The sequence below is a fragment of the Pundamilia nyererei genome, unplaced genomic scaffold (assembly GCF_000239375.1).
Source record: "Pundamilia nyererei isolate P.nyererei 1_Seehausen unplaced genomic scaffold, PunNye1.0 scaffold00061, whole genome shotgun sequence".
NCBI lineage: Eukaryota > Metazoa > Chordata > Actinopteri > Cichliformes > Cichlidae > Pundamilia > Pundamilia nyererei.
Genome location: NW_005187462.1, coordinates 1466892 through 1482572, shown reverse-complemented (window position 1 = coordinate 1482572; position 15681 = coordinate 1466892). Strand labels below are relative to the sequence as shown.

At 39.0% G+C, this 15681-nt stretch overlaps 3 protein-coding genes across 7 annotated transcripts in view; 1 reads left to right on the top strand and 2 right to left on the bottom strand.

Annotated features, from left to right (window-relative positions):
- The window catches only part of cunh19orf25 (chromosome unknown C19orf25 homolog), a 3734-nt gene extending 2712 nt beyond the window's left edge, over positions 1-1022 (bottom strand). Inside the window, exons 1-2 of the mRNA XM_005734958.1 lie at positions 834-1022; positions 121-305 (exon numbers count right to left, since the gene is read on the bottom strand). Coding sequence (XP_005735015.1) covers positions 121-262 — 142 coding nt within the window. The 5' untranslated portion in view covers positions 263-305; positions 834-1022. The remainder of the gene's footprint in view (positions 1-120; positions 306-833) is intronic.
- Positions 1023-2863: 1841 nt separating this feature from the next.
- Positions 2864-10246, bottom strand: reep6 (receptor accessory protein 6). Of its 4 annotated transcripts, XM_005734956.1 has the most exons (8): positions 10057-10246; positions 6663-6756; positions 5982-6120; positions 5599-5767; positions 5368-5510; positions 4861-4883; positions 3797-3819; positions 3343-3355 (listed from the first exon to the last, which is right to left on the bottom strand). In XM_005734956.1, the coding sequence occupies exons 1-6, from the start codon at positions 10187-10189 to the stop codon at positions 4869-4871; spliced, it is 693 nt and encodes a 230-aa protein (XP_005735013.1). In that variant the 5' UTR covers positions 10190-10246; the 3' UTR covers positions 3343-3355; positions 3797-3819; positions 4861-4868. The 4 variants fall into 4 exon arrangements, 2 of the variants coding, with proteins under 2 accessions (XP_005735012.1, XP_005735013.1); XM_005734955.1 differs by lacking the exon at positions 4861-4883 and having other exon boundaries at positions 2864-3355; XR_001290395.1 differs by having other exon boundaries at positions 2864-3355; positions 3797-5510.
- A 1149-nt stretch (positions 10247-11395) lies between these two features.
- Positions 11396-15681, top strand: part of sgta (small glutamine rich tetratricopeptide repeat co-chaperone alpha) — a 13959-nt gene continuing 9673 nt past the window's right edge. The window contains exons 1-2 of one of the 2 annotated variants that reach the window (XM_005734954.1): positions 11396-11458; positions 13356-13539. In XM_005734954.1, coding sequence (XP_005735011.1) covers positions 13440-13539 — 100 coding nt within the window. In that variant the 5' untranslated portion in view covers positions 11396-11458; positions 13356-13439. Of the gene's footprint in view, positions 11539-13355; positions 13540-15681 lie in introns of both variants that reach the window. The other variant, XM_005734953.2, reaches the window with a different exon arrangement.

Here is a 15681-nt window from a genome sequence, read left to right as displayed (position 1 = left end):
TGCTGCTTTAATGAAAGATCCCAAACTTGCTCTTTCTCTGTCTCTCCTTCCCAGTGCTCCCAGTTTTAAAAGTTGCCACTCACTATCATCCCCACCCTATACACGTCTTTGTGGAGTCACCTTGTCCAGTCTTTTCTAGGATGCTGAAGATCGGGTCATCAGGAGCAGCTCTGTCGAGGTCTTCCAGGATCTGGTCCACGGTCGGGGGCTCAGGACGGCTGGGCAGCACCATCCGCTTCTTACTTTTAGAGCCAATATTCATTCTCCTAAAGTTTGAACTCCAGCTGCTTGCATGCAACACAACCCTGACCCCGGGTAACAGAGTTTATTTAATGAGGTCCAAATCTGCTTCTCGTGTTCAACAGCAATTTTATCACCAAACTATTACTGTTTGTCTTTAAGCTCCATTTAGAAAAAAGTGGAGGATCTTTCGCAAAATAAAAAGCATTTTAAATATATTTCCAAACTGCTGCGTTCTTCTTCGTCAAGTCGGCTTAAAGCAAGTCATTCAAGAATTATCTAAATCATAAGAGTGTACTTTATGAACTTCATCCATTCCTTTCTCTTTATAGAGCCGAACACAGCAATGCTAGCGGCTAGCCTAATCACTGTAAAAACGATTTGCAGCTAAATGTAGAAAAAATAAATAAAACTGTAATTAACCGGTGGAATATTTTGAAGCCGAATTTTGGAAAAAATTCTGAAAATTGCTGAGAAGTATTTTTAACTACGACACATGCATTTATTTTAGCTGGATAGAGGTTCTACATTATTTCTGAATCTATGAAATAAGGATTCGGCTGCATTAGGCGTAGCTGATGCACAGCACTTACCAGAGTTTGTCCTGGCTGGTGAAACCTTGCAGTGCGTCTCGACAGTCGTTCCCCGTCTTCACTGTTCGTTAACCCGGACTAAGGAGCACAAAAAAACAAGCTAATTCTGCTGATAATACGGCTAACATTAGCAAACAAACTTAAATCTACGGCACGTCAGCACGCCGCCTGCCACGTCAGCACGTCGGACGCGTCACATGACAAGTCAGAAGATAAAAACTCTTCTTCTGAATTTTGATGCCGGATTCACCATAAATTGTATGTAAAATTAATTCTCTGTCACAAACATTTTCCAGCAAGTCATTAAAGCCATTGAAATTGTCCTTTTAAGAATGAATTTGAAAATAACGTAACAATACACGATTCAAACAGACTTGAACTGAAAAGAAGATCAGATCAAGAGTCAGAGCTTGAATAATAAAATCACTTCAGTTCAGGTGTAGCATTTCCCATTTGGCTTTGCTCACAGTTTGCTTTTAAAAAAATGCCGGTAACATGTATTCTCTTATGACTGGAACAGTACCTCCTGACATGCAACCTCCTAAATGAGGAATCCAACCATGATGGGATGGACATATTTTAGCTTCACTGGGAAGGAGTTCTCATGTTGTTCACCTTCATACATGTGCTATAATTATATATGAATATTAACCAAACCAGCAGTTGTTCAGTACATTTGCTGAAAAATGTCAGAAACTGTTTAAATTGTTGCACATTCATTTTCTTTTGATAGAAGACGAATCAGTAAATCTGCTAGTTTGCAAAGAGTTTTTATAGTTTTTCCTGCATGCTTGGTAGGAGCTGGTGAGGAGAGTTGTGTTAAAAAAAAACGATGATCTTACTGTCATCATTAGCAGGGATGGGCAAGATTTTCAGATATTTGTAAAGACTTTCATAGGAAACCCTGAATGTTTGTTTTTTATCTTAAAGTACTGTATGTAATTTGTCTTTGTTTCCAGGATGTAATGTACCAGAAGGTGGCAGTAATGCACATAGAAACAATATGTGGGCAATATTTCAAAAATAAAAACAGAAGGTGCAATAAACTAAAGCATGTGTGACACAGTGAGGTTAGATTTTACTGTACGAACAGGAGAAACATGCAAAGCCAAGTACAGAGCCAACTGCTGCTGTTACAAAGTCAAGTGTGCAACTACTTACATAACAAATGATAAAAAAAAAGGTCAAGTGCAAACTCCATCAGGTAAGCATGTCACAGTCTAACACAACAATGTGCAAACATGTGAACACATTGAAGAAGCAGTTTAGCTGAAGAGTGAAAATTGAATTATTCTGCACAGTTCTCATGTAAAGTGGATCTCGTTTCCAGCTCCATGACTCTGCTTAGCTCACAATAGCACAAAAGCATTCATTTATCTCATTCATCTCAAATAGGAACAGGTCTACTACTCTAGTACACCTGTTTACTGTGATTATACAGTATTATCCAGGAACACATGACGTATTTCTTTGCACCCAAAGAATGTGACTGACCTTCTGATTACTAGAGTACTGTCCATTTTTGCCTTGTTATGCTCATTTTAAATAACAGATCTCCCTGGCAACACAAAAATGTTGTCATTTATTCTATGAGAAGAATAAAGAAGCTACTCATCTAAAGTCAAACTAGTCAGAGGGCAGAGCGAGTCACGAAGAGAAATAATTGGAATCCTTGGGCACCAAAAAAAGCAGTGCGGCAAGCTTTGTGCTAAACAGTAGATCCTGCAAATAAGACAAAACAGAAATCATTTCTGCTGAAGCCAGTTCATTCAAGTATTTGGAAAAAATTTAAGTGCAGATGATGGAAAAAGTCTTTAGCTGCCCGGGTCTGAAAATAAATGATCACATCTGCAAAGACTTTGACAGACTGAGCTAAAGAGTCCAGCCAGCTAACAGTCCCATAGTTATGCTGCAAAAGTAGAATCCCCACAAACTTAGGTCAGACCAGCCTATAACAAAACCAACACTTAACTCATTCACTGCCAGCCATTGGCAGTGAATGAGTTAAACCCATTGACTCATTCACTGCAATTGACGGCTATAGACGTCAATTGCAGTGAATGAGTTAATTTTATTTCATAAAGAATCTTTAAATGTAAGGTGAACTTTTGACTTATTCTTATGAAGTGTGGATGTGAGCTTGATTTACTTTTAGATTCTGGGTCTTCTATCTGAATCAGGACAGTAGAAACAAGTAAAATCCAGGGCAACAATACAGCTTCTGTGAGTTATTTATAATCCAGATTCAGGAGGTTTACATAGAAAAGATTTAATAACTTAAAAAAAGAAGAAGAAAAGAAGAAAAGAATTGTTCCCAGAAATCTTGAAACAAAGAAGTAAAAAGATCTTTTCACAATGTCCTGCTGCACAACTACAACATGATTTTTTTAAAAAGGAAATCAGTCTCTTTGACAGAGGTAACAATCCTGTTGAAATCTGTCAGGATGATGAGGAAAAACCCTCTTTCCCTCCTTTTCTTCCTCACCAAGGCTCCTCCTCTTCCTCTGCTGCTATCTAAAGAACTGAATAAACAGCAAAGAAACACAGTCTCATTTATTATTTTACCGGTTTGTGATTTCCTGCTTCTTTTTTTAATTTGTCAAGTAAAATCCTACCATAATTATTACGTTAATAAGAAGCATAGACATAGAATGTATTTATTATGGCGTGTTTTCAACACACAAACTAAATCCTGTTACTTGGTTATTTAAAGTATGTTTGTTTGCTTCCTTTTCATGTTCATCTCCTTTAATAGTTAAAAAAACTGATTGAATTCAATTACAGGATGTATTTAATCCCCCACCTCCCCTCAAGCTAACTTTTTACTCTCCAGCTCAGTTGTAGAAACTGTTTGAACAGAACACAAATATCTGGATGTGAAGTTTGACTTTCAGAAAATATTTTAGAAAGAAAGTTATTTATCACCTCTGTATTACTTTGATTTGTTATTGTGAGTAACTTACCATCAGTCTACACTGAGTTCATCCTGATGAGCAGACATATAACAGACACAACCAAAGGTTAGAAACGAAAAACATTAAAATGGGAAGTGAAAAGTGAATTATTTGGGGGGGGGAGGGTTCCTAAAACAACCCCATGGATTAATTTGAATACTTAAATTAATCTCTGGATGTACAGTTGTGGTCAGAAGTTTACGCACACTCATCATGGGATGAATGTCATGGGTACTTGGTTTGGGACGTTTAATGTTTTTCACTAATCCACAGATGGTCAGAAGAATACAAACATGAACACAACTGAAACACAAATAAACTCTAACAATTCTGCCAAGAAGAGTGGTTAAATATCTGCTCAAAGCTTGCTGATGGATACCAGAAGTGTCTGGTCCAGGTGCAATAATGGACATTTAACCAAACATTAGTGGGGGTATGTGACTGTGTGGACTAGAGAAAATCCAAAATCAGTTCAAAGTGCATCCAGTTCTTGTTTTTTTTTTTTTAAACATGCAAGGTGTACAGTTATTCCACCGTGGGAAGAGGAACAATTCAAAGAAATCTTGAAAAGCCCAAAATACCATGAGATTCATGCAGACGATGCCAATGATGAGTGTGCGGAAAGTTTCTGCCACCATGGTATGTTGATACACATCCAACCCACATGTTCTGCTTTGGTGTAGGTAGTGTGGGAGGAGAGCTGCAGTAAGACTGTGATTCTGGACTTACTCACTTTCAGATAAAATAATAATAATAATAATAATAATAATCATTTAGATCTTCTAAACATATTTATCTCATACTGGGCCTTTAGTTCACCCTCTGGTCCTGATCTTTACTCTGACCCAATGTTGAAAACTACTAAGCAGATCATTTTCTAGTGCTTCTGTTTCTTCTGGACCACTAAGAGCTGCAGGTAAAGTTGAGGAGGGAATATTAGAAGGTCAGTTCAGGTCTTCACACCTAGGATAAAGTATCCTGTCTGTTTTAGCTTCAGACCATTAAAAGCACTGCTGGTCTACATGCTTCACACCACATTCACTGTCTGTACAGCACTTAACCAGCTGACTTACCAAACTGGTTAACCCAGGAAAGGCTGGAACAGGTAACAAGATAGCTGTATTAGCAACAGGTCAGAGTTTATTCCTCACCTCTTATATGAACACATAAACACTTGATGTAGATGAAGGACAGGTCTGTTCCAGCATCAAGTGTGAGTCCACTTTAGCCAAACACAAGCAACAAAATCATGACTGGAGTCCACTTAACAGCCACGGGTGTCATTAATAACCGTGGATTTCTGTAAGTTATGTGGACAAATCTAAACAATGCTTGAACTCCAAGTACTACATAAACAGCGTTAGTGGGATTCTATATTGAAGGGACTGCTGATCAGTTTTCCCAGCTGGGTTACTGACAGTAAAGAGAGATGCTACAAGGCTTTCTGAGTGAGAACACATCACTCAGCAGCTTGTAGAGAGGACATAAACCAGCAGACTGCAAGTTTCCTGAGCTGCTTTTACTGATATAATTCAAGGTGAACAGACTGAGTAAAGGGTGAAAACGTGTATTTTACATACTCTTCTTTCTTCGTTCATCTCTGATGGACCAACTTTAGCTGTGGATGTTTCTCCTGATGTACTTGGTAAACTTTTAGCTTCAGACTGAGCAACAGGTGGCGATGGTATGATCATGCCTTTATTCTTCACCAGAGTGGTCAGGACTAAGGAGGGAGAAGAGCGAGAGAGGAAGTACGTACATATTTAAATCTTCTGTAAAAGGCCCTAGCGGTGGTCCTGGGCCAGTTTTACCTTCTCTGGTGAGGTTCTCGGCAGCACTCATGGCCTTCCCACCGAGGTCGCTGACCATGTTGTCCACTGTGGCCTCATGGCGAAGGAAGACAGGCCGAACCACTTTGTTGTAGATAATCTGTGAGCCGTTCCAGGACATTGGTGCCATGCACCATAGTAAGAAGAGACACTGGAACCACATAAGAAGGAGATTACTGGAGTCACTGAAACCTTTTACCTGATCTCAATTCTAGTATGACGGTCATAGCCCTTCAAAAAAGGTAGTAGTGGATATAAATGCAATATTGTTTCTATATTTCGTCCTAAAAGAAGCATTTTGTTCTTTAGGGTATGCTCCAAAAAGGGGTCTAGCATGTATCATTGCTTGCTACATGTCATCTCACCTTAAAAGCGTAGTAAAATGGGAACCAGTAGAGGAAAATATCAGAGAAGAACTCGCCCAGACTGAAGACACCGTACACCACCCAGTAGGTCAACCATTTTGTGTCATCTTCTTTGCACGGGCTTTCGATGGCTTTGACTCTGCACAAAGTTGGAGTATTGTAAAAGAGCTGAGAAACATGTTGATCCTTCAAATATGATAAAGACTTCTGTGCCTCTGCACCAGTAACACGACTATTTGCTTTAGTCACTGAACCGTAGTACAGATATAAATATCATCAATTTTAACAGTGAAATCAGTCAAAATTTCAATGATGTCAAAATTATCCAGACAAAGTCATCTTTATCAGTTGTGCTTCTTCAAGGGCAAAACCAGAATACACACCAGACAACATCCTTAATGTCTGAACATCTCTAATAAAATTCTTTTTTGAAATGTCTCCAAATGTAGTAAAATGTCTTTATATAAATGCATAAAATGTCCAAATATCATTAAATATATACTGTGGAAAAGATCGATGTATGCCAAAAATGTCACAAAAAGATAATAATACCAAGAAAACTCAGTGTATTGTAGGCACAGTTGTTATACTGAGACTGCCACATGGATCCACTGAGTATGACAATGACTTCCTACCACGACGAGGAAAAGAAAAAAGAAAAAATTAAAAATAAAAACTTACGAATAATAAGCTGGATAAACAAAACCAATCAGGTTGCAGAGGAGGGAGGCACCATATCCGTACACCAGGTAGAGTCCGGTCAGCGAGACGGCACCTGGATGAAGACACAGATGTTTTGTTTTCTATGTACTGCTGCTACTTATTAATATAGTCTATTTCATTAGACTGCATTGCAGAAACAGCCAGTTTAGCACAGACTCGACCAATTTGGAACCAAAATCATGCAGAAGAAAGTGTTTCCTGCAAAAGACTTCTTACTGACCAGCAATGTAGACGTGGGCAAAAGAACAGGGCCATAGCATTACATAATTTGATTTCATATCCAATGAACATGTGTTTGGGCTATGAGAGGAAGCTGGAGTGTCCAGAGAGAACTCGTGTAAACACAGGTGAAACATGCTCCCCACAGAAAGGCACCAGACTGGATTCAAACTCAGGACTTCTTCTTGTTAAGAGGCAGCATTGTGATCTGTGGTTCCACCTAAATGTACATTTCCATATATTTCATAGCCTTCCATAACTTACAATGAAGAAAGGTGATGTCCATCATGAACAGGAAGTGAAACCTGTTTCGTTATCCATGTAAGACAGGAATAACAAGGTATATTCTCTGCACAGAGTGCAGAGCTCACAGGCCAACAGTGTGGACGATGCAGCCAAATATCAAAACAAATCTGAACAACAAGCAAAATTTCACTGATTGGCTGACAGCCAGACAGACAGGAAGTACTGTAAAAAAGTGTCCTACCTCTGATCAGCTTATGTTGCTGTTCACACATGGAGGCGGCGCTGCTCTGCTGCCTGTCTCTGTGGATAATCAGCTTTAACGTCAAGGCTCAGAGCGGGAGACAGCGAGCACCAGGCACCACGCTGACATCATGTCCTGCTTAATGTGCTCCAAATCCACTGCACCAGCATCAACGTGCTCTCAATACACTGCTGTTCCCTGCTCACTGGATCACTGTGTTCACACGGACCTGAGAGCCCTTTTAACACTACCAACAAAATACGCTGTTTGATCTGTATCTATTTTTAGAAAACAACAAAACTTTCTTGTAAAAATGTCGACATATTTATAAAACAATATAATGTGCAACAGCTTCAGAAATTCAGCAGGAAAGGCAGAAGTAGAGCAACGTGGTTGTTCTCTTCCCATTTTCTGTTAACACTGAACACACTGCTGTGATGTTTGAATAACCTTTACTGAACTGACTGTAGACAAATCAAGTATGGACACACTGAGGTTTTGCCTTTAAGATTTTATGGCAGAAACTTTTTTTATTTCGAGCCAAACAATGAACTCCTGAAGCCACAGAGGTTTTGTTTGTCAAAGCTGGATGGAAATATATCAATCAGCAGCGGTTTGGGAGGGAAAAGCCATTTTTATGGTGAATGGACTGGTTCTTATATAGCACTTTTCTACTCTATTTGAGCACTCAGAGTGCTTTACACAACTTATACATTCACACAAGCACTTTGTTCATAGCTGTTTCTAAGCACTTACTGTCTAACATTCACACACATTCATACTCCCATCCATGCATCGGAGAGCAACACGGGGTTAATATCTTGCCCAAGGATATTTGGCATGCAGACTGGAGCAGACTGGGATTGAAACACCTTCTAGTTAGTAGGTGACCTGCTCTACCACCTGAGCTCCAGTCACCCCATTTTTAGTTTGCTAATTTGGATGATTTGCCCTTTAGAAATGAAGATGAAGTAACATGGTGCAAACTAATTAAAATTCCTGAAACCAGAAACCCAACAAGACAATAAATCCCAAAATAATTAAATATGAAGAACAGTCTGAGAGTCTGTGTAACTCTTCCAAGGCCGGGAGTTTCAACCTTCCACCAAAGGAATTGGGTCCCAGGATCAAGAAGGATATTTGGATCTGTATTAGCTTGTGATGTCCACACAGGACTAAAAATAATTAATAGGCCTCCCTCTAAATGGCTAACATGTTGTGACCATGTTAGGGACCACATGGTCTAGGAAACAACTGACAGTAAAGATGTATAATAAAGTCAAAAGAAAGAGTCCTGTTAACAACCTCAGCTTCTGTTACCCTCTTGATACCCAAAAGATTACCAAGAATCTGTCGATGGGGAGAAGGTTAGGATTTGTTTTTGGGGGATTATTTGGTTTTTTTGGAGTTCTTTGTTGTTTAGCTTTGTTTTGCTAAATTGGTGAAAACATTTTAAAATCTATAAAATCTGACGTTGCAAATGAAGTCTTGTGTATTTTGCTGTAACAGAGTTTCTTTTAAAAGATTCTCCATTTGTTGCTGCAAACGTGTGAAACTGGATGAGCTGCCAGTGTGGGTACGATTATTCTTTCGATTGTTTCTAAGCAGTTATAATTCTCTTATATCACCTGTCATTGTTTAAAGTGCCCTTTATGCTTATGAAATAATGTATCATTATAAACAATGACTGGCTTTGATCATTAGCCAGTTATCGTGGTACCTCAAACATCTGGTGTCCTATCAGAATTTGTTTGAGGTTTTTTGTCTAAACCAAACTGTGACAGAGAATTTAATTAAAGGTATTAAAATACAGCTTTAGTTCCACACAAGATACTAGTCCCAGTTTCAGTTTTTCCAATTTCATTGTACTATTGAGCCACGTATGACTGTGCAATAACAATAAAGAGTTATCTTGTCTTCCCCAAGAGAGAGAGTTATTCAAGGTTACAGCTGCAGAAAGCTTTGAGACTCCCGCAGGTTTCACTGAACCACATTAGTGTTTGTAGATATTTACCCATTCAGAGTGAAGGACTCCTGGTATGAAGCCTACACAGATATTTTATGGCTGGTCTTCTGTGCAGCAGGCAAAACGTTACACGTAAGCTCTGCGTAGGACCAGCATCAAACTGGAGTAAAACCAGTCCTTTAAAGCTGCTAACATAGTTGATCCAGGAACTAAAACATAAGATATAAGGAGACTTCTGCCCATCACTGCTTAGTCAGAGAAAGTACTAAACAGAAGACTTTCAGCTTTCAGCTCAGGGTGATACATGTCCTATCAAGGAACTGGACACAATGAAGCAGGCACTGCCACAAAACCAGGAGCTTAATGATGCTAAAACCCCGAGGGCCGCAGAGCCAGTTTATCTGAGTTCAGTATGACAAAATATTTATCAGTGCAGAGGATTAACTGCAGAATAAACGAAGCAGAAAACCTCCTGAACATTCCCTGCTTCCTGTTGTGGACGGTAGCTGATCACAGGAGGATTAACTGAATCCTCTTCAGGTTTCCACTGGCCTGCAACAAGCTTTATACAAATCAACTACATCTAGAACGAGAGCAGAATGATCCAAAAGTAGCCATGTGCTACTACACAAAGCAGCAAGTTGGGAAAAAATAATTCTAGAAGATTAAATCATACGTACCAAGAGCAATGACCTTCTTCTTGATCCCAGTTTTCTCCTCCATTTTCCCCAGAATATCCGTCACCACATTTTTCTCATTTAGAAACTTTTCAGCTCGGTCTTTGATAGAGCTGATAATATTCAGCAGGCCCATTGTCCTCAATCTGGTCCTCAGACAGCAGAGAAGTCGGAGGACAACAGCCTGCGGTGAGTCCGGGGCCAAGTTTAATCCTCTGACAACCACAATCTGCTATAATGAGGAGGAGGAGCACGCAAGGAGGTGTTGAGAAGTTCTTTTTATAAATATTTTCATTTATTAAAGACAGAGTAAAAAGTGAAGAAGCTATATACAGGATTATCAGCTAGGCTTTACACAGCTACACAACACTTTAGTGCAGTTTAGAACAATTCAAAATACTTCAGAGAGGAGTGACAAAAGTCTATTGTAAAAAGAATAAAGCCCAAAGCACACATAACAACTATTTAAGTGTAATAAAAAGCATAATAAACATGATAACATAATAATAAACATGGGTTTCTGTATATATGATCCATGACAAAGGTTTGAAGGGAATTTAATACTCTTACCTGATGGTTTTCAAGAAAACTAACTAACCTTTCCTGGTAAAAATGTGGCATTATTCCTTTATGCATGTCAGTTTTCCATATATCAAAAATAAAAACAAATGAAATAGTTACCTGATTTAAAATTGACTCTTCTCACTTTGAGGGACATTTTGTTCTTGCATATTTGGAGCACCTCCATTTCTATTCCTTTAAAAAAATGCAGTTCTAAAAAAGTTTGAAAGTGACTGTCATGTGAAAATGGCCAGCTTTATATCAATAATAATAATAAAGAAGAATGAAACAAAGAAAAAGGATGCTTCACCAGTTGGAGGCATCACTTCCTGAAAAATGAGCGAGGCTACTGGATAAAATTCTTTACTTTCTCTCTTTTGGGGGGATTTTTTTTTTTTTGTCAAGTGACCTATATTTGATAACAGCATAATAAAAGGAGAAATTCTATTTTTTGCGTGCCACCCTGATATTTTTAGTGGTCCCCATATGGCCACCCCTATGAAAGAATTCTGGAGGCGCCCCTGTCAGGTACAAATTTTAGTGTCCGTAAAGATGCGTAAGAACGACGGAAATTTAAGCTTCCTTCAGAATGACCCAGGACAAAGAGTACATACAAGTTGTGTTTTGTGTTAAAACCCTCAGTGTATTGTTTTTTTTATTATTTTTTTTTCTATTATTTCACAGTTGTGTGTTCCGCCAGACTTGTTCAATTTAATATAAATAATTAATTAAAAACATAATAATAATGCAGTGGCAGTGAGTAAGGTCGCTAAAAATATTACGACCCCTCAACTGCATCCTCGCATGATGACATCATTCTGCGACTAGCTTATGAACGAACTGAGTGAGTGTTCCTCAAAGAAGCTAAGCAACGTAAATTCTCTTTTTTAGGACTGATTCGCATCTGAAACTCGGAGACGACAGGTAGGAGAAACGCTTAGCTGTATTGTCAGCCTCGCTTTGGCAGCGTGGAAGGTTTATTTATAAAGCAGCGCCTATGTACTCAAAGGAATATGATCAGCTAGCCACCCGTTAGCATCGTGCCGCTATGGTTTGACGAACACGTCACGCTCCTTTCAAATCTCTTGCAGTACATCGTGGTCTTTCTTCTAGAATCTAGAGCGACCCTCAGGTGTAATAGAGGAAAACTTAAAGACATATCTTTAACTCTCGAAATCATCTGTCAAATCCGGCCTGGTTGCATACAGAAAGTAACACGGGTTGACTAAATACAAGCATTTTAGCATCAGCTTCGTCTTTTTGTTGACACATTCTTTCCATTTCGAGTCATGCTCAGTCTGAAGATAAACCAGCTGCTTGTTAACTTCAAAGGAGATAAATTCGTGTCCGACGAGTCAGTTGTAGTCTTAAGTTTTCCGGGTTTCACCAATACAGCATAACCACCTAATCCAGTACCGATTATAGTAATAGCGTTAGACTGCGAGATTTGTCATAGCAGTTCCAGGACGTAAACGTATACCCTCAAGAGCCAAATAAACCGTAGATGTGTGCTGATTTGTAGTTGTCCTAACTGGTATGCTAGCACGCCAAGCTAGAAATTAGCCAGAGATCTTGAGTCACTGTGTCTGCGGTGACTCCTCATAAACTTCACTGATTTGAGCAGTTTAAAACACGACAGACAGATCTCCTTTATCAGCCCGCATCAGCTGTTCTGTTTGTGTAATGGTTTTATGTTCAGAGGTGGTTAACGTTAGCTTTGCTCACACAGTGTTGGAGTTGCTAGAACATTCTCCATGCTAACACCAAAGGGGGTGGCTAAACATATGGTGTGGTGGAAAGAAGGTACTTCCATGTCCCTGACGAGCATTAATCACTGTTGATACAAGGTGTTTATGTATCATTAATAGCATTATCTGGCAGAATACCCAGACAACTAAACTTTACGCCCCCCTCAAAACAGCAATATAGCAGAGGCTGAAACAAAGAAGTTTGTGCAATGACAATAAAGGCATTCCTTCATGCTGCAGAGATCAAATTCAAAATAAGCAGGTGTGATCAAAGTACATCAAAGTTAGTACTCAATCCTGGTTGATACCAAAGAAAGTAATAAATATAACAAAATGTATGCATGCATATAAATACATGCTGCATGTCTACATATAGAGAGTGATGTGATTTAAAAAAAAATCAAACACGTCTGCAATATCTGACAGCTAATGAGGTTAGTTACTGACCTAATGAGGTGTAAAAAGGGCATTACTGATGCTGAGTATTTCAGAATTAAAGATGGGGTCTGCAGTTTGTGAGATAGAAAGAGTTAGAGAGCTAGCAGAAATGTCATGAGGGCAAAAGGCTGGAAACCTTTTCCTGTGACTCTTAGGCCTGCAGGCAGCACAGTTTTGAAAACAGGCTGTTTTTTATAGTGTAAATGCGCCGGCACGGCAACATTTCTGGTTTGGTCCGTGCCGTGTAAGGTGTTTAACATAAATTCCTATAGTCAACTAAAGTTAGCCACACTCGTAAGCTTGAAAACTCTGGCTTTAGGCTCAGAACACATTACTGATATGCTATGTGCTTACCCTCTGATCTCCTCTTAGTGTTGTTAAAAGAAGAGGTTATGTAGTACATATTGAAACTTTGCTGAAATATGTTGCTCACATCAAATTCAAAGTTGGCACATATTCTTTTTAATGAACAAATGCACTGCACTATTTTCATATAATGCTTAAGCGGTATTTAAATGATTTGGATTTCATTGCATGCATTATGTACATTTACAGGGTTCCGGTTCTTATTGGAAGCAAGGTTTTAGTTGCAGGGTGTCTCTCCCTCAGTGAGCACAGAGACGCAGCACCTCTGCCGCCATGACAGACAACAAACGCCTCGCTTTCTCCATCATCCAGTTCCTCCATGACCAGCTCCAGTCAGGGACTCTGTCTTCAGATGCTCAGGAGAGTCTCGAAGGTGAGTCCTCAGACATGAAGAAGAAGAACATGAAGCTGCTCAGTTCATTTCTCTCCTGACTCAGAATGCACACTTAAACTTTCTCATGGGGAATAAGTATGATGTTCAGAGTTTGTGTGGTTTGCTGCCGTGTGTCGTAGTGTCTTATAACCACGGACCAGGGATATCATAATGAATGGAATTATTATTATTATTATTATTATATTTGTTTTTATTACAAAAGCTCAAACTTCCTGTGACTCCATTTGACTGTGATCTTGGTCAAAATCATCACTGACTGTTATGCCAGCAGATTTTCTGACTGAGTCAGCTACAGCACTAAAAAAAAGTTCACTTCAATATTTCTTTCCACGACATATATACAGCAGCACACATAGCCTGGCTTCATATGTCTGAGTCTGGGTTGGAGGAGCAGCAGAGGAAACAGAAGTACAAATACTTCAAAATTAAGCAGAGTAACTCATTTTAGGCATCTGTACTTTGAGTATTGTTTTTTTATGACAACTTTTTACTTTGACTGTCTACATTTTTACACATAATCTTATATTTTTTACCGCTTAAATTTTCCAAATGGGTTTGTTACTTTGGGTTTAAGACGTTAGTCTGTGCCTTCAAACATCAGACGGATTTGAGCCAAGTAGCCCAGTTGGGACCAGTAGCACATAAAAGACAGTCCTATTGGTGTATCCATCACCAGGTTGTTTCATGTACAAAGAAATGAAAGAGGCTTTGTTTATAGAGCTAAGTGGAGCAGAACAATCCAGTGGTGTTCTTGGTGCAGATATCCCTAAGAGGAGCGAGTATACAGGGAATAACGTGTTAAGTAGCAGCTATTTTCAAATGCAGCGTTTCTGTAATTGCTCAACAATCATCAGTAAACACACAAACTGTTCTTGTGCAGTTTGTCATGGAGTGTGTTTGCTAGCTAAAGGTCCAGCTGCTGTATTTCTCAGGGAGAGAAAAGAATGAGAGATAACTTGAGTCAGAGATAGAGAAAGATGTAGGAGAAACAGGACTGTAGAGGAGGAAGAGGGGTTATCTTTGAAGGTAAGGACTGCCCACTGACAAACTGATACTAATTGACAAGCTGGATATAAAAGCTACATGTAATGTCTTGATTTTTTTAATCAAATAATATATATTTATGTGAAGCTTATGTGTAACATTCCTGCAAAATAGACATAATAATGATGCATTGCATTTATATAGCGCTTTTCGAGACCCTCAAAGCGCTTGATGCACGAATGCATTGTGTCTATGAATACATGTTGCATAAAATCCTGCCGTTTAATGCAGGATAAACAAGTTAGCTTGCTGTGCTGTAAAGCACTGTGTTGGGCTGGTGCACAACAGTTATTTTGTTTATGATCAGTATTAAGTCACAGAAAGGATGGCTTACAGGTTTACCCATCTGCCAAATTTCACTTTATCTCCTGACTGTACTGTTATTGTGTCATTACAAGGATCAGCACAGGTTTACTTAGCTTTGGGCAAAAACAGCAAGTAGAAAAGAGCTACTGTTTACTCTGAAGTACATTTCAGAGCCTGTACTTTTTCACTTTTACTTGAGTGAAATTTAATCAGTACTTCACTTTTGTTTCACTTTTTTAACACAAGTCTCTGTACTTCTGCCCAGCAAAGAGTGCACATTAGATCAGTCTTTGAATAGAAATCTTGACCTAAAAACTATTCATTACTATAGCAGCCAGAGCCTTTAGATACTGGCGCTTCTTCATCATCCTCTTCCCCCCCCTCTTTTCACTCCCAGCGTCCTTATATTGCATGTCACTAACTTTTGTAAACTCTCTAATTTTTTTGTTCTTTGTGTTCTGTTTTTATTTCACACTATATGGTGTCTTAAGACATCTGTTGTGTGTGCTGTAGAAATAAAACTGAATTGTAATAAATCAACAAGGAGCAAAGAGACCACTGAACCTGACACCCTTCACCTGCTGAATGCTGTTGCTCTGTGTTGTCCACAAAGATTATTAATAGAATCTGTGACATAGGGCAGGCTGGCAGTTTGCATTGCCATCACTAATTCAAAACTTGTGCCCGGTAGCCTGATAGAGACCAAATAGCTCACATAGCACTAGAGCTGGGCGATAGAACGATAACGATATGTATCGCGATATAACTTTT